Source organism: Asterias rubens, chromosome 14, assembly GCF_902459465.1.
Source record: "Asterias rubens chromosome 14, eAstRub1.3, whole genome shotgun sequence".
Classification (NCBI taxonomy): Eukaryota; Metazoa; Echinodermata; class Asteroidea; order Forcipulatida; family Asteriidae; genus Asterias; species Asterias rubens.
Genome location: NC_047075.1, coordinates 5,257,369 through 5,279,759, shown reverse-complemented (window position 1 = coordinate 5,279,759; position 22,391 = coordinate 5,257,369). Strand labels below are relative to the sequence as shown.

The 22,391-nt window shown below is 40.1% G+C and overlaps 1 protein-coding gene across 1 annotated transcript; it reads left to right on the top strand.

Moving 5' to 3' along the window:
* Positions 1-2,530: 2,530 nt before the first annotated feature.
* Positions 2,531-21,244, top strand: LOC117299588 (transcription factor RFX4-like). The gene is made up of 10 exons (XM_033783138.1): positions 2,531-2,548; positions 5,234-5,425; positions 7,717-7,867; positions 8,265-8,462; positions 9,370-9,464; positions 12,065-12,188; positions 13,171-13,290; positions 15,030-15,146; positions 16,071-16,281; positions 20,638-21,244. Exons 1-10 carry the CDS (start codon positions 2,531-2,533, stop codon positions 21,242-21,244), a joined length of 1,833 nt encoding a protein of 610 aa, XP_033639029.1.
* Positions 21,245-22,391: the final 1,147 nt, after the last annotated feature.

The following is a 22,391-nucleotide window of genomic DNA, read 5'->3' as shown; positions in this document are numbered from 1 at the left end:
TCCGTTACTGGGGAAGATAAATGTATTAACCGCGGCAGGTAAACTTTCATGGTTTTGCTGACTCTTGCAACGCAACACATGTATTGATTTAGTCATGGGAGGCAACACTGAACGATAACAACTTCCGTTAGCCATGGTAGCGCACCATTTTTCTCGTAGTATTAAACAAATATATGTTTGTTTGTAAAATGGCTCAAGACGTTTGACACTCTTAAGATTCAATTCTATATTGAACGTAACGCTTTTAACTTAAAATTTAAAGAAAAAAGAGTATAGGAATGTTTACAATATCCTCTCCATATACTAAAAATGACATGTATTCTTTTTACTATAACGGGGATTAATTTCATCTTTCATACTCTGTTTAAATATCATATCACCCACGGAAAATTCAAAAAGCCAAGTGGAGAGGGACGGAAGAAGGCCGGTAAGGCTTAGGGTGCACCACCAGATGGCAACAAGAAAAGACGTAGAAATATAAAGGACCTACATCTACAAAGTGATAAAGCAAGTGCATCACGAATCAAGGCTATCACAATGTTCATCACCTTCAAATAGACGTTGAATGTGTACGCGTCAAAACCAACCGGTTCTTTTCAGAGCCCCCCACCATCTTCCAAAAAGAGAAATAACCAAACTGTCTCATTTGATGTCTACCTATCACTCAATAATATTAAATTTTATGATTTCAGTTAAACTTAGTAAATTTACTAAGATTACTTTAACTATATGAATGTTTTAAGACACGTAGGAGTCCTACTGAGTAAATAACTGATGGAATATTTCCTTTTCAAGTAACATCCGAATATTCGATTATAAAGAATCGAATTTACTGTACGCGTTTCATGTAGGTAATCTCAAATTAGGGGGTTCGTTTTTTTTTTATTCCAATGATAATTTGTTTTATAAAAACTAAATACAGAAATAAGCTCACTTTATATTCGACGTGTAATTGCATAATGGTTTTAAACACTAAAAGTGTAAGTAACATAACATAAAATCAAATATTATTATATTTTATAACTTCAGTTGAACTTAATGAATTTACTAAGATTACTTTAACTGCATTAATGTTTTAAGACACGTAGGAGTCCTACTGAGTAAATAACTGATGGAACATTTCCTTTTCAAGTAACATCCGAATATTCGATTATAAAGAATCGAATTTACTGTACGCGTTTCATGTAGGTAATCTCAAATTATGGGGTTCGTTTTTTGTTATTCCAATGATAATTTGTTTTATAAAAACTAAATACAGAAATAAGCTCGCTTTATATTCGACGTGTAATTGCATAATGGCTTTAAACACTAAAAGTGTAAGTAACATAACATAAAATCAAATATTATTATATTTAATAACTTCAGTTGAACTTAGTGAATTTACTAAGATTACTTTAACTGCATTAATGTTTTAAGACACGTTGGAGTCCTGCTGAAAAAATAACTGATGGAATATTTCCTTTTCAGGTGAGGGTAGAAAATAATAGGTCAATATAGTTGACTAAGCTGTTAGTTATACCTATGATGGGGGATCATTTTAATCCCGTATACTATAGTTCTGTTTACGTTTAATTTAGGTATGATGAAACTCCATCTTCCTATTGTAATTATTTCATTCAACCTTCCGTCTTCCTTTGTGTGTCCCCAAAATGTTAATCCCTTCTCCTTCCGTCTTCCTTTGTGTGTCCTCATTAAAAATTTCATTCAACCTTTCATCTTCCTTTGTGTGTCCCCAAAATTTTAATCCCTCTCCTTCCGTCTTCCTTTGTGTGTCCCCAAAATTTTAATCCCTTCTCCTTCCGTCTTCCTTTGTGTGTCCCCAAAATCTTAATCCCCTCCTTTGTGTGTCCTCAAAATAGTAATCCCTTTCCTTTGTGTGTCCCCAAAATTTTAATCCCTTCTCCTTCCGGCCTCCATTGTGTGTCCCCAAAATCTTAATCCCTTCCTTTGTGTGTCCTCATTAATTATTCCATTCATTCCTTTGTCTTTTTATCGATTTCCAATACTATTTTCCTTTGTGTGTCCCCATCAGACGGCTCCTTCTACTCACGTTGTAAGGGACTGATGACAATGATGAGCGGATGTCTGAAATCTTGGTGACAAAGAATTTCCGGAACTCATTTGCTAAGTCCTGGTCATTGTAAGTGGATGGAAGGACAGGGGCTTTGGGTTTGAGCAACAACTTACCAATTATCTTGAAAAGCTTCTTTTGATCTCCTGAGGATTCTTGTACTTGAGATGAATAATGGATGATCTTTGCCTGGTTGATCAAATTCCTAACTACTTTACATTGGTTGCGATATTCTTGTCGTTGAATTGCCAATTTGCCATTTTTCCGCCACTTCCGCTCCAGTTGACGACAGATCTTTCTCGCTGTACGAATATCATCATTGAACCAGGAGACTTCAGTTCGGACCTTGACTGATCTCGTTTTCCAAGGTGCGTATTTATCCAAGATGTCACTGACTGTACTCTCATATTGGCTGACATAGGAATCCAAGCAGTCGTGATCAACTTCTAGATTTGCTAAATGGGAGCCTATGTCACGGTAGGATTCACATGTTTCCATTGTCGGCTCTTTATAGTAACGGTTGGGACTTTGGGCTTGCACAGACTCAAGTTACACATGACTGCATAATGGTCTGATAATCCAGGTAGAATAACAAAGTTTGAGACAATTGGTGGGGAGATTTCACGAGTTATGACAAGGTCTAGGCAATGACCGAGACAATGAGTCGGCTCCTTGATATGCTGGGTAAGACCAAAAGCCTGAAGTAGATGCTTAAACTGGTTTGCATTGGTGTTATGGATGTCATCAACATGAATGTTAAAGTCGCCTGTGATGATGATTTCCGATGGATGAAGCAGATATTCCAAAATCAAATTCTCAAACTCCCTTAGAAAACTTGAGAAAGTCACATGTTGGCCGTTTGAATCTCTTTCAGGTCTGTATACAATGACAAGGCGAACAGATTTAGAGTTTCCGGAAACTTCAGCATGAAGGGGGTTCAAAAGTTGTGTACTGGACGTCATTACTTTTCACAGAGACGGATAAAGTAGATCTGTACAGTATTGCAACTCCTCCACCAGTCTTGTGAGGTCTTGGGATGTGATGAAAGTAGTAGTAGCCAGCAGGGGTACACTGACGACATGTTAAGTTGTCGTCTGGTCTCAGCCATGTTTCTGAAACGGCAACAAGGTCCAGATCTTTTTGCAGAACAAAATCAGCAAAATCGTCATACTTGTTACAGATGGCTGAGTTGAGATTCGGCTGGAGTCACTGGTACTGGAACAGATGGGAGTGTAACTTCGGGTACGGGGGGTTTATGAACAGTTCTACGGCGACCAGCTTTTTTACCACGATGTGTAGGTCGGTAAACAGTGCTGGGATTTACAAAAAGGCCAAGGTTCTGTAATGATAATATACAGGAAGGCAGCAGAGTTGTAGCATGTGTGGATGGGGCATAACGGAGACTGAGAAGCTTGTTCCGTGAGTAGGAATTTGCAGAGTTTGGACTAGCTTCTGCTGAGTTTGAGTTATTGACACCTTCAGGGCCGGGATTTACAGCAATGTCACCAAAAATCACAATTTCCAAATGAAAAGTGGCTGGGGAGTTGTCATAGTAAGAAACAGGGCATTTCAGATATCTTCGATGGTGGATGAGGCCTAGATGTGTCTTTGGCAGGATGCAAGCCTCAGACACAATTGATGCTGATGGAACAAAGCTGACCACAGATGAGTTAGTACAGTACAATGGTCTAGCAAGCAGGGAGAGAATGAAAAGGAAATTAATAGTCTGTAACCATTTCGGATTACATGACACTACATGCAGAGCACAGTAAAAGTTTTTGCAATCTGTATTCGCGTCGTCCGTGGATTGTAGCATTCAGGTCTGTAAAGTCTGTACAGTATTTAGAAATGTTTGGGGTGTTATAAAACAAATATTGGCTGCTTTTACTCGTGCAATGGTTTAAACTATGACTCCCTCGGTGATCCCCGGAGCGTTCTATTTTCCCTCGGCTTCGCCTTGGGAAAATAAAACGCTCCGGGGATCACCTCGGGAGTCATAGTTTTAACCATAGCACTCGAAGCAGTCAATATTTGTATACTATCAACCTCTCCCCATTACTCGTTACCAAGTAAGGTTTTATGCTGATAATTGTTTTGAGTAACTACCAATAGTGTCCACTGCCTTGAAGCCCTTTTCAAACTATAGTACATTTATTTCCTTGGAAATTACCGATAGCTTTTGGTCAATCTGTTCACACTACAGAAAACAACTTCCGGGAAATATTCCCAGGAGATAATAAACCCTGCTCAGGGATAGAGTTAATAGAGACGATGTTTAGTTAGATGTGGGGTGGGGCGTGACCAAACCCTGGACACTTACACCGGGGGAGGATCATACTATTAATGTTCCCTTCGGATAGGTCACATCCAAAAAACAACATCTAAATGACCACCCTCACTCTTCAAAAGTCCTTGTAACATAACAATAGTCACATGAAGTAGTTTTCTTTTGCGGTCCAACGAACAACACGGACATGTATTGGGAGCATGGCTAGTGCGTAAAGCGCGCGCTCGCCTCTCACCAGGGTGACCCTGGTTCGATACCTGGCCAGGGCCATTTGAAAGTTGAGTCATCGTTGGTTTTCTGCTGTGCCACGAGGGTTTCTGCAGACCATCCGGCTTTCTTCCCTTGGGTAAAATCAAACCCTTTCGATATCTTGCTATGCTCCGTGGTCATAATGGGTTGATGTGGCTGGCTGCCAAAGGCGCCCTTGCATGCCTGCTTCTCGAACACGTTGTAGCCGCGTCCTTCGCAAGTGAGCTCTAGCTGCAAGTAAGGATGATTAGCCTTTCAGGTAAATTATAATGCAGTTACAACGTACATAATCACTTTCAGATATATCTTTCAGCTATACTCACTGCGCGTTCAACACTGGCTGTGCACGTTTAAGTATGGCTGTGATTGTCTGAACAACGAACTGGGAATGATTTCATCAAAAATTAATGTGAAGTCACCAGTTTGTTAAGCAAACAGAGCGCCCTCTTTTGAAAATATGCTCCACTGAAAATTGTTCGTGATTTGACCAACACGATTAACTACTCACAGTTACTTCCCTGTATGCATAACGGCGTCCAATTCGATCTAGACAGTGCCATGTGCACTCTCATGTGCACCAGTAGATTTTTCTTAAGTGTAAATAACTTTGTTGTTTTCCCTTGAAGGTATCAACTTTTCTGATGATGTATCGCACACATTGCCAGCGTATCCTAGACACGGTGATCAGAGCCAACTTCGACGAGGTCGAGAGCTACCTTCTTCATTTCTGGCAGGGTATGCCAACCCACATGCTCTGTATACTGGACTCACAAATAATCGCCGATATAGTCGGTCTTTGTGATTCGGTTCTTTACAAGGTAAAACAGCCCAATCATTTTGACATGGTCATTTTGAGAACAGCTTTCAATCATTAACGTGTTTGCGAAAGTGGGAACGACGTAAAAACCAGCGATTTATTTTGTTCAAGCGTTTGTACTTGTTCCCCCAAAACAGGAACAAGGCGTGAATGGGGTCATAGCGTACAATGCCATGCGTTTTGAAGCTTTGTTGGTGCCTTCTTGCTTGTGTACAAATCTTGCTAAGTAAAACAAACCTCCAACCCCCGTAATTAAAAATCGTGGCGTGTCATGGCCTAGCTGTTTAGAATATCAAGTTCAAACTCTGGTACTTCTGATCAACAAATTGTGGGTGCGAGTCCAAGTCGTGACACCTTATCCCCTAATGAAGACACTGTGATGCTTCGTCATTCGGATGGGACGTAAAGCCGGTGGTCCCATGTGTTGTGCAAAGCACGTGAATAAACCTAGCATACAGAGAAGGGGTTCGTCCCGGCGTTCCTGGTTTGATTGACAGCATATTGCGCCACGGCACCTTGTGAACCATTATTTGGTGCTATATCAGTAGGTCTCATAATTCAAACGTAGTCTCACATACCTTGCAAGAAATACTGCATGTCAAAGCGAGTTGAGCGTCGCTGAGTTACGGATAATATGCGCGTGTTTAAGACAGTGGACACTATTGGTAATTGTCAAAGACCGGTCTTCTCACTTGGTGTATCTCAACATATGCATAAAATAACAAACATGTGAGAATTTGAGCTCGATTGGTCGTCGAAGTTGCGAGATAACTATGATAGAAGAAAACACGCTTGTCACACGAAGTTGTGTGCTTTCAGATGCTTGATTTTGAAACCTAAAATTCTAAACTTGAGGTCTCGAATTCAAATTCGTGGAAAATTACTTCCTTCTCAAAAACTACGTCACTTCAGAGAGAGCCGTTTCTCACAATGTTTTATACTATCAGCCTCTCCCCATTACTGGTTACCAATTGAGGTTTTATGCTGATAATTATTTTGAGTAATTACCAATAGTGTCCACTGCCTTTAATAAGAAGCCACTATATTATAAATAAGTATGTAGTCCTCAGACTTCTCCAAACAATGACATCGTCCAGACAGCTTCAACTAATGTACGTTTGCCAAACCCAACGGTCATGTCACACATGGCAACCAATGACTACAATGCCCATCATATACTTTGTGAGTTGTAACTCACCAGACCAAGCAAAATTAAAAGGAAACTGAAATGTGAATGAATTTTCGACATTGCCTTGTAAGATGTTCTTAGTTTGGTTATATAACGATACCAACAATACAATTACTAGAGATTATTATAGGAGGGCCTTAAATATACTGGACACTATTGGTAATTGTCAAAGAACAGTCGTCTACTTGGTGTAACTCAACATGTGCATAAAATAATAAACCTGTGAAAATACGAGCTCAATTGGTGGTCGAAGTTGCAAGATAATAACGATAATAAAAGAAAAAAACACCCTTGTCACACGAAGTTGTGTGCTACCCGATGCTTGATTTCGGGACTAGTTGTGAGGTCTCGAAACCAAGTTCGTGGAAAATTACTTCTTTCACAAAAATCATGTAACTTCAGAAGGAGCCGTTTCTCACAATGTTTTATACTATAAACAGCTCTCCTTTGCTTGTTACCAAGTAAGATTTTATGCTAACAATTATTTTAAGTTATATAGTGCCCACTGCCTTTAAAACGCCAAACAGATGAAGTACTAGTCACAGGAGGCAAATCAGTAAAAACTACCAGTGAAATACATGAGCCTTAAAGGAACACGTTGCCTTGGATCAGACGAGTATTGGTCTTTGAAAAGCGTGTGAAACCGTTTGTTATGAAATGCATATGGTTAGATAGATAATTCAAAAGTAGAATATAATAATCTACACAAATTTGCCTCGAAATTGCGTGGTTTTCCTTTTACTTTGCGAACTAACCGGTCGGCCATTTATGGGAGTCAAAAATTTGACTCCCATAGCTGGCCGACCGTGTTAGTCGGCGAGGTAAAAGGAAAACCGTGCAATTTCGAGGCATACTTGCGTAGATCATTATATTCTACTTTTACAACATCTTTCCAACCATGTACATTTTATATCAAACGGTTACAAGCACTTTTTATAGACCAACTCGTCTGATCCAAGGCAACGTGAAAAATTTGACCAAGAGACAATTAGCAACACAAAAAAACAACAACAATAAAAACAAGGTTGTTTCGGATGACGACCGAACAACCAGTATTTGTTAGTCTAAAAAAACAGCTGCTTAATTTGGTTTATATATTACAGGCAATTGCTGGTGTACTAATGCCGTCTGTCACCCAAACACTACCAGAGAGTTTGGCGCTGGTTATTGGCACCTTCTCCCAGCGGTTGGAAGAATGGCTTCAGACTGCAATGGAGCATCTCCCGGAGTTACTCTGCAACGTCAAGTTCAGAAGTATAAAATAAATAATTTTCAACTTATGACCCTTTTCGAAACCGCGGCTTCGGCTTTACTATAGGATTCAGCTTCAGGCTCCTTCTCTCGTCTGAAGCCCTGAGCACGTATGCAAAGCATTTGAAGGGGCTAAGCTAGCCTGAGCCGAATCCGGAGTCGTGGTTTCGAAAAGGGCCTATTTCTTCTTGTACAAAAGGCTAGTCTTTGAAAGAAAGTCAGGTTCCACAAATGGTGGTAACCAAAAGTCCAATGATCAAGGGAATTTTGTCACCGTCTTTTTGAATTTTTAAAACAACTAAAACTCTAATCATATTTATGTTGAGGGTTACCACAAACGGAAAGGGTACCCGATCAAAGGCCAAGTAAGCAACACATTTGGATTTGTTTGCCCCTACAGTGGCAAGATATTTCAGCCAGCTTCTAGAGAGACAAACCTCTCTGAACCATCTCTGCCAAGCCGCAAAGGGTATCACTCAGAACGGTGAGGTCACGTCTCAGATGGCCGAGGATTGGTCAATGGTAGACGTTAGGACGATAGTCAGCCAAACCCTGTATGCAGTGCAAGACATGGGTCCAGCACCACGCCTGTCAAAATGCAAGTTCTTTGTAAAACAACTCTTTGGCAAATTTCAGATATCACATAATGGACATTTATCACGCTGCCTCCATCTTGGTCAAGTTCCTCGTATCAAATAACAATAATGAATGCTAATGATCATTTTAAAAATAAGAACCAGACTCTTTTGTTCTTCCAGCCTCGGTTTGGTAACTTTGATATCAATGGCAGAAATTCAAGATGGCTGCACCGTGATAAAGATCTATATCATCGGGACCTTTTACTAATATAAAACAGTTTTTATATAGCGCTTTTCATAAACACCCGAATGGCGTCTCAAAGCGCTTTCAACATCCCTAGTCACTTAATTTATTCCTTAAACCATCTGAGCTCCTTGGGAGTATACAACCCCGTGTGTGTTGCAATGCACCAGTCTAGTTCATAAAAAGTGGTACCAAGTTCTACCTATAGGTTTTACAATTGTTCATTATTGTTTCCAAGCCATTGTTGCCAAGTGTATTATGACAGCGTTTGTTAAGAACATAGGTGGAGGATGTTTAAACGTTGAGTTAAATTATTAAAATTGTAAATGATCCCAAAATGTCGAACGAAGTAAAAGGTAACCACACAATTCCGAGGAGTACTTGCGTGGATCGTACTTTTTTTATATTGTTAAAGGATTTGGGTACTTTTTCGAAATGTCCATAGATTAATATAGGATTCGAACTGCCTCTAGCTGCCGCGCAACCTCGGTAGTCTAGTTGGTAAGACACTGCTCTAGAATTGCAAGGGTCGTGGGTTCGAATCCCAACCGAGTAACATGCCTGTGATATTTTGTTCACAGGACTCGGAAAAGTACTGAGTATACAGTGCTAACACACATCGGTGTATGGGTAAAAATTGGAATAGTAATGGTATATCTTGTTGTTTTTGTTTGGTTGGGCAGTTTGTGAACAGTTTCAGGAACTGCTGGACAATCAATCTTCACTGGAATCTTACACGAACTGGCTGGATAAACACTTGCTGAGCTGCGTTCAAAAGGTAAGATGTACACAAACAAGATGAAAGTCGGGACAAATTGGATGAAGGTCTCAGGTTTAAAAGTATGTACAAAACAAAGTGAGCCGCTTTCAACAAAAGTTATCACTTAAAAGTGTTCAACACGTTCAATATCCTAGGTTTCTATACAAACTTTGTATTTGTAATGTCCCATTCTCGTCTGCATTATGGAAAAGAACATTGGAAAATGAAGCCTTACAGACATCGCCTTTTTGTTTTGATTTATAATAAGGAAATAAAAGGGTATAAAAGGGTATCTGCGCCTTCAACACCCAGCAGGGTGGATAATGTGCGCATTACAAGTGTTATTATTATTATTATTATTATTGTTATTATTATTATTATTATTATTATTATTATTATTATTATTATTATTATTATTATTATTATAGCGACGGGTTCTTGAACGGTCGTTTTAAACTGGCAGGGTCGTTGCCGTGCGCGGAAACGACCATGCAAGGTTTTAAACGGCAGTTTAAGAACGAGTCACTACTCTTTTATTCCCTTATCATAAATCAAAACAAAAAGGCGATGTCTGCAAGGCATCAATGCCTTTTGGGTTAAAAAAAACAAACAATTTAGTTCAAATTTTCACAGGTTTGTTATTTTGTGCATGTTAAGATTCACCAAGTGAGAAGACTGGTCTTTGACAATTCCAAAAGGTGTGCAGTGCCTTTAAAATGGGTGCATACCTTTAGTAAGGAATCTGAAAACATTTTGCAATAACAACTAACTACAGAAGCTGTGGATGTAGTATGGATTTTGAGAATCGTTCCTTCGAATCTTGTAGTTGTGAAAAAAAAGATATCACGTTTTATCCCAACAAAATTGAATCTGATTCCTCTCTGTTTTTGTTTAAATTCAGTTTACAAATATTTCTGTTGCACTTCTTTTAATTATAATGTACACTGTTTTGTAAATCAGCCAGTAGGCTGCAATGAGCAGTTTTTTTAATAATAATAATAATAATAATAATAATAATAATAATAATAATAATAATAATAATAATAATAATAATAATAATAATAATAATAACAATAACAACAACAACAACAACGACAACGACAACGACAACGACAACGACAACGACAACGACAACGACAACGACAACGACAACGACAACGACAACGACAACGACAACGACAACGACAACGACAACGACAACGACAACGACAACGACAACGACAACGACAACGACAACGACAACGACAACGACAACGACAACGACAACGACAACGACAACGACAACGACAACGACAACGACAACGACAACGACAACGACAACGACAACGACAACGACAACGACAACGACAACGACAACGACAACGACAACGACAACGACAACGACAACGACAACGACAACGACAACGACAACGACAACGACAACGACAACGACAACGACAACGACAACGACAACGACAACGACAACGACAACGACAACGACAACGACAACGACAACGACAACGACAACGACAACGACAACGACAACGACAACGACAACGACAACGACAACGACAACGACAACGACAACGACAACGACAACGACAACGACAACGACAACGACAACGACAACGACAACGACAACGACAACGACAACGACAACGACAACGACAACGACAACGACAACGACAACGACAACGACAACGACAACGACAACGACAACGACAACGACAACGACAACGACAACGACAACGACAACGACAACGACAACGACAACGACAACGACAACGACAACGACAACGACAACGACAACGACAACGACAACGACAACGACAACGACAACGACAACGACAACGACAACGACAACGACAACGACAACGACAACGACAACGACAACGACAACGACAACGACAACGACAACGACAACGACAACGACAACGACAACGACAACGACAACGACAACGACAACGACAACGACAACGACAACGACAACGACAACGACAACGACAACGACAACGACAACGACAACGACAACGACAACGACAACGACAACGACAACGACAACGACAACGACAACGACAACGACAACGACAACGACAACGACAACGACAACGACAACGACAACGACAACGACAACGACAACGACAACGACAACGACAACGACAACGACAACGACAACGACAACGACAACGACAACGACAACGACAACGACAACGACAACGACAACGACAACGACAACGACAACGACAACGACAACGACAACGACAACGACAACGACAACGACAACGACAACGACAACGACAACGACAACGACAACGACAACGACAACGACAACGACAACGACAACGACAACGACAACGACAACGACAACGACAACGACAACGACAACGACAACGACAACGACAACGACAACGACAACGACAACGACAACGACAACGACAACGACAACGACAACGACAACGACAACGACAACGACAACGACAACGACAACGACAACGACAATAACAATAACAATTACAATTACAATAATAATAATACAAACGAATACAAACCCTTTTAAATAAAATTATGACTGTTATCAATGATTTCAGAAACTTACTATTCTTATTTGACTTGTTAAAAACATAATTTGAATCCACCAGCAGCCGCTATCGGGTCAGAGTTCAAAGAGTGTGTGTCAAAGGTCAAGACAGTTCATGCTCACCTGGTCTTGCTTCAGCACCAAAGTCCTACGTGACATGACACTACACAGCTCTCCAAGTTTTGGTGAGAATTGGAAAAATATTCTGTTTTAGATTTTGTTAAGGAACATTACAGAAATGGTAAGGAAAAAAACTTGCTTTAGATCACAGATTCACATAAAACTTACACGGTCTAATGATGAAGATCCATTAAAATATTTCTTACTGAGGCAGAAATGGCATACTTGATGTAAAATAAATACAAATAATTTCCCGTTTTCTCAGTGATCGGTTTTTTTTTTTTTTTTTTTTTTTAAACATCGTCATGCAAAACATGTAACCGGTTTTTCACTATTCTCTCGTGACCCAGACAGCCGATCGATCTCAAACTTCTACAGGTTTGTCAGTTTATGTATATGGTGGATAACATTTAGTGCTTACACTGCCAGCAACTGTTTTGTTTGCAAAAACCAATTCTGTAATGTTCCTTTAGTGAAAGGGTGCCGAACAAGTTTCCCTTAGGGTTGGGTATTTTTTGTACGACAAAAAACACCAAGTACACAGATTTACATAAAATGATGGTAGAAAGCTTCCCTTAAAATATTATTTGCTGATGTGCTGTACGTTTTTTTATGTGTAAAAACAATGTCACGAAAATAAAGTTCTATCAGGAGGTAATCATCAGACTCTGGTAATCATTGCTCTGTGACTTTATTTTATTTCTTTAAGTAAACGAAAATAAAGCTGCAATTCTATAGGCAAATTATATCAAACACATTTTCGTCAACAGTGAGTAGAGGCTAGTGTCATGGCCAAAATACTGTGAAATACTGTTTGCTTTTTAAATTTGTAAGACTGATCAGCAAGGAAACAAACACACTTTTGAGTGTCGTTTAGTTTCGTTACCAGAAATCTTAATACAAAATAATGAATAAACAAATAAATTAATAGAAATAACAAGCATTGTTCTTTTAAACTTGTGCACCATTTAAATGTGTTTCACAGACACAAGATGAATACAATGTAAACAATATTAAATCTCACAATATCAATGCTTCACTCTATAGGATCGTTCCATCTCCTGTACATGACACTAGACGAGTACATCCATTATAGAGTGCAGACCATTCTAACTCAAGACAGGGCCGACTGTTTGCTCTGTAGACTAAAAGGAGAAGCAGATACAAGTAGGTTTCAACTTTCCTAGGCAGGTGGATTGGGAATCAATTAGTAGAACTACAAAAATAATAAGAGTGGTTCAATGTTCTAAAAGTATTTTATTTATAACTGATTATATTGTTTGAAAGCTAAGTGACGCAAATACTTAACTAGCATAGACGATGTGACCTGTGTCATCACATGTTTACAAAAGAGCCACAGAGCCTGGACTTCCTACAGGCACGATTTGTACACAGCTCAATGGAATAAAACATAAAATCTTATATTTTATCGAGATTGCACTGTCCAATTCTTATCAACTTTTGATATGATGAAAGGGGGCACATCTCAAAACTTGTCCAGCTTTAACTTCCATAACTCTTGGTTTTATGTGGAAATTGTGACACAAAATGTCAACTTTCCCATAGGACCAGTGTAGTATTTTGCCTGCCAGAATACTGAAAGAATGTACAAGGTCACTCTATTGTAAACAAGGTTCACATGGTCTATTAATTTTGGTTTTTACCGATATACACCGATGTGTGTTAGCACTGCATACTCAGTACTTACCTGAGTCTGTGAAAACAAAATCACGGGCATATATTATGACTCGGGTGGGATTCGAACCCACGACCTTTGCAATTCTAGACCACTGAGACTGCCCGGTAGCTAGAGTTTGAATCCTATGTTCAACAAGCATGTTACAGCCGCCACAACCCATTCCCATTTATTGGGAACACTTCGAATCAAAAGTTTGTGCTGTAGGAGCTTTATAAGTTGGGCACTACTGGCTTACCCCTTTTTCCGTGACCTTGGTACTTCGAATATAAATGTTTCTCAAAAAGCTATCCAAGGCTGCTCTGCTTCGAACCACGTACGTTTTTATTTCCATTCAGTTGTCAGAGTAACTTCTAACCATCCTGTTACCTTTTAGAGAATAACATCCTATGGGATTCAATGGTACCAAATGGTAATGAATGTTAATGGTTTCTCAGAAGGAGTTTGTGTTCAGTTCGGGGTGTGTTCAGTTCAGTGACAGTGATAAAGTGATGGTATGTCAATAATGGGTGAAGGTGGGGATGTACACATTGAATGATAATTCACAGTGGGTTTTGAATGGTAATGCTAAGTAGTCCCAGATATGCCAATGTTGTCATGGTTGATCTGAATGGTTCATAAGTTGTACTTAATGGTGATTCAGGTTTTTTGTAACAAACTATCCAATGGTAAATCAGTGTCTTTTCAATTGGAAAAAAAATTCAAACAACTATCAAAGGAGACCAATTTTGAACTGACTCCGCGGCAGTACAGTTAATTACGATCCTTTAAGGTAGAGTAGTAGTCCAGTCTATTTTCTATACCATCCGCCCTGGTAATAGTTAAAAAGCGGGACAGTTCTTTTCAGAACTGAGAAGTCTCCCGAACCTCTGATTATCTGCTCCGCGGCAGTAGAATAAAGCAAGACAGTTCTCAAACTCTACCTGGCAAGTAGATACACACATGGTGTTACCGCAAACCAAATATAAAGCAAGACAGTTCTCTAAGAACAACTCTACCTGGCAAGTAGATACACACATAGTGTAACCGCAAAGCAAATATAAAGCAAGACAGTTCTCTAAGAACAAACTCTACCTGGCAAGTAGATACACACATAGTGTTACCGCAAACCAAATATACAACTATCAAAGGTATATCATTTAAAATTTATATAATTTGTTGAAGAGAGAGAGAGATGAATGCAGTGCAATGTTTTGTCATTTTGCCCCAGGTTACGAAGCTACTGAGGTGTTACCATCAGGTACTGAGAGACGTTCAATCCACACTGCAGCAACGCATCAGCGGTTCCAGCATCAGTTCAGTGACAACTCCCCTTCTCAAAGTCATGGTATAATACAATTTACAATGGTACAAACCAACGACAACGACAACGACAACGCAACGACAACGACAACGACAACGACAACGACAACGATAACGACAACGATAACGATAACGACAACGATAACGATAACGACAACGACAACGACGACGGCGGCGGCGGCGTCGGCAGCAGCAGCAGCAACAACAACAGAAACAACAACAAGATTATCCACTGCTGCCTCCCGCCTATGGAAGGGTCTTCCTGTCCCCATTAAAAACGCTAAGACTCTCCTTTATTAAAAAGGTTTCAAGACGCACCTTTTCTCCAATCTAAAGCTGGTTGTCACCATCACCGTGGTCAAGATGTTAGACTGCAGGACCAGTAACCACAGGGTTGTGGGTTTGAATCCCCCAAGCTAACCGCTGATTTCACAATGACTGGAGAATAAATAGTCGTCTTGTAATTTCTAAGTTTTTTAACTTGCCTTTAAAAAACTATGAAACGCTTCAAAAAGGCTAATGAATACTTAATTTGTCTTTAAAAATAAAGTTCACAGTCCAACTAAAGATACAGGGCCAATAGTTTTCCATGTCATGGTCATATTTTCATTTTAGATAAGCATTGTTGTTGTTGTAAGTTGTTTTGATCCTGTTCGTCATATTGGCTGTACATAGGCTGATTAGCAAGCCTCGGCTTATCAAATTGGCCTCCATCTATACTTTTGATTTTCTTTGACTGTAAATAACTACTCTGCAGGGGTCGATTTCAAAAAGTTTAGACTAGCCTTATCTTGAGCTAGGACGAGTTACTCGTCCTAGTTTAGGACTACCCATACGTTTTTCATATCTCCGATAGGGACTAGTCCTAACTCTTGTGAAATCCACCCTTGCTGTGCTATGTTTTTGACAATATGGCAATAAATAGGAATTGAATTTAATCAATCCTCAGATTCAACAAGTCCAACCTCCTTGACTTTTGACCTTCAACCGATACTACCATCCGGCCAATCTAAGATAACGCCAAGCTACATGGCCTGTTTGGAGTCGCACGACCCTGTCCACCTGTCTTCAGCCATGAGAGGAGTGTCATCGTTCCGTCAGCCAGCATCCTCTGTGGGTTTTGGAGAATGCTCGTCACTACCATCAATTCACAGCTCAGGGTAGGCTCACATTAACAATATATACAAGGACCAAAGATCCTCAATATTCAGAAAAGCCCACCATCTTAATACTATTAAAGGAACACGTTGCCTTGGATCGGTCGAGTTGGTCTTTGAAAAAGCGTTTTGTCTCCCATAAATGGCCGACCGTGATAGTTCGCGACGTAAAATGAAAACCGTGCAATTTTGAGAGATACTTGTGTGGATCATTATGTTCTACTTTTACATCATCTTTCTAACCATATGCATTTTATAATAAACGGTCACAAAACGCTTTTCAAAGACCAACTCATCCAAGGCAACGTGTTCCTTTAAAGACAGTGGACACAATTGGTAATTGTCGAAATCCAGTCTTCTCACTTGGCGTATCTCAACATATGCATAAAATAACAAACCTGTGAAAATTTGAGCTCGACTGGTCGTCGGAGTTGCGAGATAACTATGAAAGAAAAAAACATCCTTGTCACACGAAGTTGTGTGTGCTTTCATATGCTTGATTTTGAGACCTCAGGTTCTAAACTGGAGGTCTCGAAATCAAATTCGTGGAAAATTACTTCTTTCTCGAAAAAATAGGTCACTTCAGAGGGAGCCGTTTCTCACAATGTTTTATATCATCAACCTCTCCCCATTACTCGTTACCAAGTGAAGTCTTATGCTGATAATTATTTTGAGTAATTACCAATAGTATCTACTGCCTTTAAGCCAGTAGCATAGAAAACAATTAAAGGCCATTGGCCAAAATTAAGGTTTAAATTTTGTTATGGCTTTATTTTATGTTCCTGTGTCATTTTGATTGTTTTGCTCTGTATTGTAAGATTGTCGTGCGTGAATGTCGCATCAAACAAAACAAAAATAATAATAACCATTGAGGAAGAAGAAGAAGATGAAGAAGAGTTATAATCTGTGCATATTCATGCGTTGTGAATTTCATCATGTAATGCATGTACATGTACGTGTAGCCTACATGTACGTGTAGCCTATGTACGTGTAGCCTACATGTTCGTGTAGCCTACATGTGCGGTGGCACGGTACGGTTGGTTTGTGCGTAAAGCGCTCGCCTCTCACCAAGGTGACCCCGGTTCGATTCCCAGTCGGGGCCATATGTGAGTTGAGTTGTGCGTTGGTTATCTGCTGTGCCACGAGGGTTTTCCAGACTATCCGGTTTTCCTCCCCAGGAAAAAAGATTAAACACTTTCGATCTTGGCTGTGCTCCGTGGTCATAATGGGTTGACGTGGCTGGCAGCTGAATGCGCCCGTGCATGCCTGCTTCTCGAACACGTTGTAGCCGCGTCCTTCGCAGTTCAGCTCTTAGCTGCGAGTAAGGACGATTAGCCCCCCCCCCAATTATTATTATTAATATATATGTCCGTGTAGCCTACATGTACGTGTAGCCTACATGTTCGTGTAGCCTACATGTACAAAAAGCCTACATAATATACGTATAGCCTACATGTACGTGTAGCCTACATCCCGTATAGCCTACATGTACGTGTGGCCTATATCCCATGTAGCTTACATGTACGCGTAGCCTACGTGTATGTGTAGCTTACGTGTATGTGTAGCCTACGTGTATGTGTAGCCTACGTGTATGTGTAGCCTACGTGTATGTGTAGCCTACATGTATGTGTAGCCTACATGTACGCGTAGCCTACTTGATGTCTAGCCTACATGTACGTGTAGCCTACATCCCGTGTAGCCTACATGTACGCGTAGCCTACGTGTACGTGTAGCGTACACGTACTTGTATGTGTAGCCTACATGTATGTGTAGCCTACATCCCGTGTAGCCTACATGTACGTGTAGCCTAAATGTATGTGTAGCCTACATCCCGTGTAGCCTACATGTACGTGTAGCCTACGTGTATGTGTAGCCTACATGCTTGCGGCAAGCTTGCACCAATTGGCAGGACGGTAAACTTGTTGCAAGCTTGCCCTAATTTAAGTATTTGGAACCCTGCAAGCTCCCTGCAAGCTTGCAGCAAGCTTGCGTTCATGCTCTTTGGCAAGCTTGCAGTGGCAAGCTTGCACCATGTGGGAAGACTGCGGCAAGCTTATTGAGCAAATAAGCAAGCTTGCATGTTACAGAAATGTCTGGTTGCGGCAAGCTTGCAAGTAACCTTTTATGATTACATACATTTTGTAAATTAAGGCAAACTTCCGAGCTTGCAGGCATTCGCATTGAAAACTTGATACAAAAACTTGAGATTCCCAATTTGATTAATATCAAATAAACGTCATTATATTGAAAAAGAAAATATAAAAAGGGGGTGGTAGTAGCAATAGTTAATACGACAGCCCTAAATTCGAACATTCAAAAAACTGTTTCATTTGTCGTTTAACAGAGTTCTTGCAGGCTACATAATATGGTCCTTTGCAAAAAGAACATCTCCTTCAACCTTTTCAGCAATTTTAGTGTGTTTTGGCTTGACTTGAGCTGTATCAGACTCTATATTTGATCCTTTAAAGAAACCATTATCAAATTATTGTATCTGAAAATCATTATTGAGTGAACCACTCAGAAAATTGAGCAATTAACTATGCTCCATGGTAGCTACAAAGTCCAAAGTAAAAGAGACTAATATGAACATAAAGGAGTTCAGGCACACAGCCACTGAGACAGGTGTGTAAAACCATAAACCATAGAGGCACCTCCCTCATTCCTTCATGATTTAACATACAATATGAAGCAACAAATTCCTGGCTTATCCAAAAAGAAAAGACATGTTCATGTTTCAGACTACAGTGGAAGGACAGAGTCTTTCTCATATGACTGACCACTGACACTGTTGTCTTTACCGTGACAAAATACATAATCGAAAAAGCTTACCATTAAATAACCGGCATTCTGAACAATCATCAATGTTCGCGTCATGTTTTTTTCTCCTTCATTCTTGTTTGACTCCCAATAAGTATAAAGTATAACTAGCTTTTCTTGCCAGTGATTATAAACATTTTATGTCTATGGTAAAAATTCAAAACAAGCAGAGCTCTTGCAGTTCATCTGTAGCCATTGTTGCTCTCTATCAGTCAAATGGCAGTTGGATGTATGTGTAGCCTACATGTACGTGTAGCCTACATGTTCGTGTAGCCTACATGTACGTGAAGCCTACTTGTACGTGTAGCCTACATGTACGTGTAGCCTACATGTACGTGTAGCCTGCATGTGTTGTACGTGTAGCCTACATGTACGTAGAACCTACATCCCGTGTAGCCTACATGTACGTGTAGCCTACATGTACGTGTAGCCTACATGTACGTGTAGCCTACATGTACGTGTAGCCTACGTGTACGTGTAGCCTACGTGTACGTGTAGCCTACGTGTACGTGTAGCCTACGTGTATGTGTAGCCTACGTGTACGTGTAGCCTACATGTACGTGTAGCCTACATGTACGTGTAGCCTACATGTACGTGTAGCCTACTTGTATGTGTAGCCTACGTGTACGTGTAGCCTACTTGTATGTGTAGCCTACATGTACGTGTAGCCTACTTGTATGTGTAGCCTACATTGTATGTGTAGCCTACATGTATGTGTAGCCTACATTGTATGTGTAGCCTACATGTACGTGTAGCCTACGTGTACGTGTAGCCTACATGTACGTGTAGCCTACTTGTTTGTGTAGCCTACATGTACGTGTAGCCTACGTGTACGTGTAGCCTACATGTACGTGTAGCCTACTTGTATGTGTAGCCTACATGTACGTGTAGCCTACATGTACGTGTAGCCTACATGTACGTGTAGCCTACATGTACGTGTAGCCTACTTGTATGTGTAGCCTACATGTACGTGTAGCCTACTTGTATGTGTAGCCTACATGTACGTGTAGCCTACTTGTATGTGTAGCCTACATGTACGTGTAGCCTACTTGTATGTGTAGCCTACATTGTATGTGTAGCCTACATGCACGTGAAGCCTACTTGTATGTGTAGCCTACATGTACGTGTAGCCTACTTGTATGTGTAGCCTACATTGTATATGTAGCCTACATGTACGTGTAGCCTACATGTACGTGTAGCCTACATGTACGTGTAGCCTACATGTACGTGTAGCCTACATGTACGTGTAGCCTACATGTATGTGTAGCCGGCCTATGTGTAGCATACATGTATGTGTAGCCAGCCTATGTGTAGCATACATGTACATGTGGAATGAATGCAAGGTAAAACTCATTGTACCGAAATTAGTCTAAGAGTCACGGCTCTTATATTGGCCATTTTCAAAGAACAACCAATGCGCTTTGCAATACATTCATTTTAAAAGTGTACACACTGTGAAAAAAAAAAATTTTAAATGAAGTTTTAAATGTATTCCCTTTACACAAGATATGATTGATAATAGTTTTATTTCCATGTGTTTAGGAACAGTGCCTTCACACCCGTCACTAGCTTCAACAGCTATGCATCATTTGATCGGCCCCATTCGACCCGCTCCTTGCTTCATCAACAGCCTAACTATGCAAGATCTTCATTCCCCTTCACTGGCTTCCAGAATCACGGTCTCCTAACCAACGACACTCACTCAACATACCCAGGTCGTGAAGCCATGCTTCATGCAGCTGCCACACAGGGAAATTATAACAACCAGTTTGAGCCAGTAGAAACTAGATACGGGCAGTTTCAACTGGTTCCCCAACTGCCAAATGACTCGACCGGTGCATTTACAAAAGACCATGCTATCCAAGATATTTCCACTGGAAGAAACCATAGTTTCCGCAACCCGGAAAGCTTTGACTTTCGCCATGAGCCGTCAAGTATAACCTTTCATAATGCAACACATAACACTGACGAGTGCCCAATGTACTACTCGTCTAATCTTTGCAGTGAGTACGACGGCAAGAATGCAGGTTCATCTATAGAGATTGTTGAGGCAGGAGACTTGTACATCGACGAGGAGGAAGGCCATAATGGGGTAGCCACGGGGAGCCAGTACAAGGAGCCATATCAGCACATCCAAGCTGTCAATTAAATGAACATTACAGCAGAGAGTGGTGTCAAGTAAAGCCCGGTTACAGCTGTCAATTAAATGAACATTACAGCAGAGAGTGGTGTCAAGTAAAGCCCGGTTCATACTTCATGCGCATGCGAATGTGTACGAATGTTGACGTCCCAACAACTAATAGTTTCACGTCTTCCAAGCAAAATTTGAAAGTGATTTTTTTTTCACCTTTATAGCCATGTTATAAGGGGTCCGAAAACTTCTTTCTCGTATAATGAACCAGCAGTTTTCCTCACTGGGGCTAAAGGGAGGACTGGACAAGTAGAGGTTTGCATAATGCGTACAGCCTGAATATCTGGCATCACACTTGGAGGTTCTTGAGTATAACGCCATGGGGTGGCTTTTAGTTTGTGTCCATTTTCACCTTTCACCTAGATTCACCGCAAATCAACCAGCTACCAAACGTCACCTCTGACCAATCAAAACGCAGATATTAGATATAAGGTTACGTCACTGCACGTTTATCTGAGAAGCAGATACCTGTCTTTATCCTTGTGGCTAAAGACAGGGGACCAGTCTAAATGCGTGCATTACCTTCATTGTTATATTCAGTGAAGATGGCGTGCGCCAAGAGTCTATTGACTAAATAATAAATTTTTGCAATTTGTTAGTAAATTATGTTTAACTTTATTTCGTATAATAGGAATTTTAACCAAGTTGTTTGGGTTATATTTTCTTTTCTAGTACTAATTTTAGAGGATCAAGGTCATTCAGTTCTAATTTAAAAATAAAAGGATTTTTGGAATTTTTTTATTGAGCTCAAGTGCTGACCTAACTATGAGTTTGGTTTAGGCTTTTTTCAATGTCTAAATAAGGCAATTTACTAAGAATGTTGCATATTAATGCTGAGGGAAAATAATGAAAATCTGATTAAATTGCAACGTATACTTTTGTAATAAGCAAGCCCTGACAATGTTTATCTCAATTCATAACAAACCTGTGCAAGTGTAGGCTTAAGGCACTTTTTAATTAAAAAAAAAAAAAAGTATTTTCAGTTGGTGTTTCCCAACATATGCATCAAGTAAAAAAATCTGTGAAAATTTGACTCAATTGCTGGTCGAAGTTGCAAGAGAATAATACGAGAAAAACACCCTTGTTGCACACATTGTTTGCTTCC

What these genes read in the sequence shown, in the direction of transcription:
- LOC117299588 (XM_033783138.1), top strand. An exon ending in AGCACCACGCCTGTCAAAAT is followed by an intron (nt 8,463 to 9,369) that starts GCAAGTTCTTTG and finishes TTGGTTGGGCAG; the next exon opens with TTTGTGAACAGTTTCAGGAA. An exon ending in CTCCCCTTCTCAAAGTCATG is followed by an intron (nt 15,147 to 16,070) that starts GTATAATACAAT and finishes ATCAATCCTCAG; the next exon opens with ATTCAACAAGTCCAACCTCC.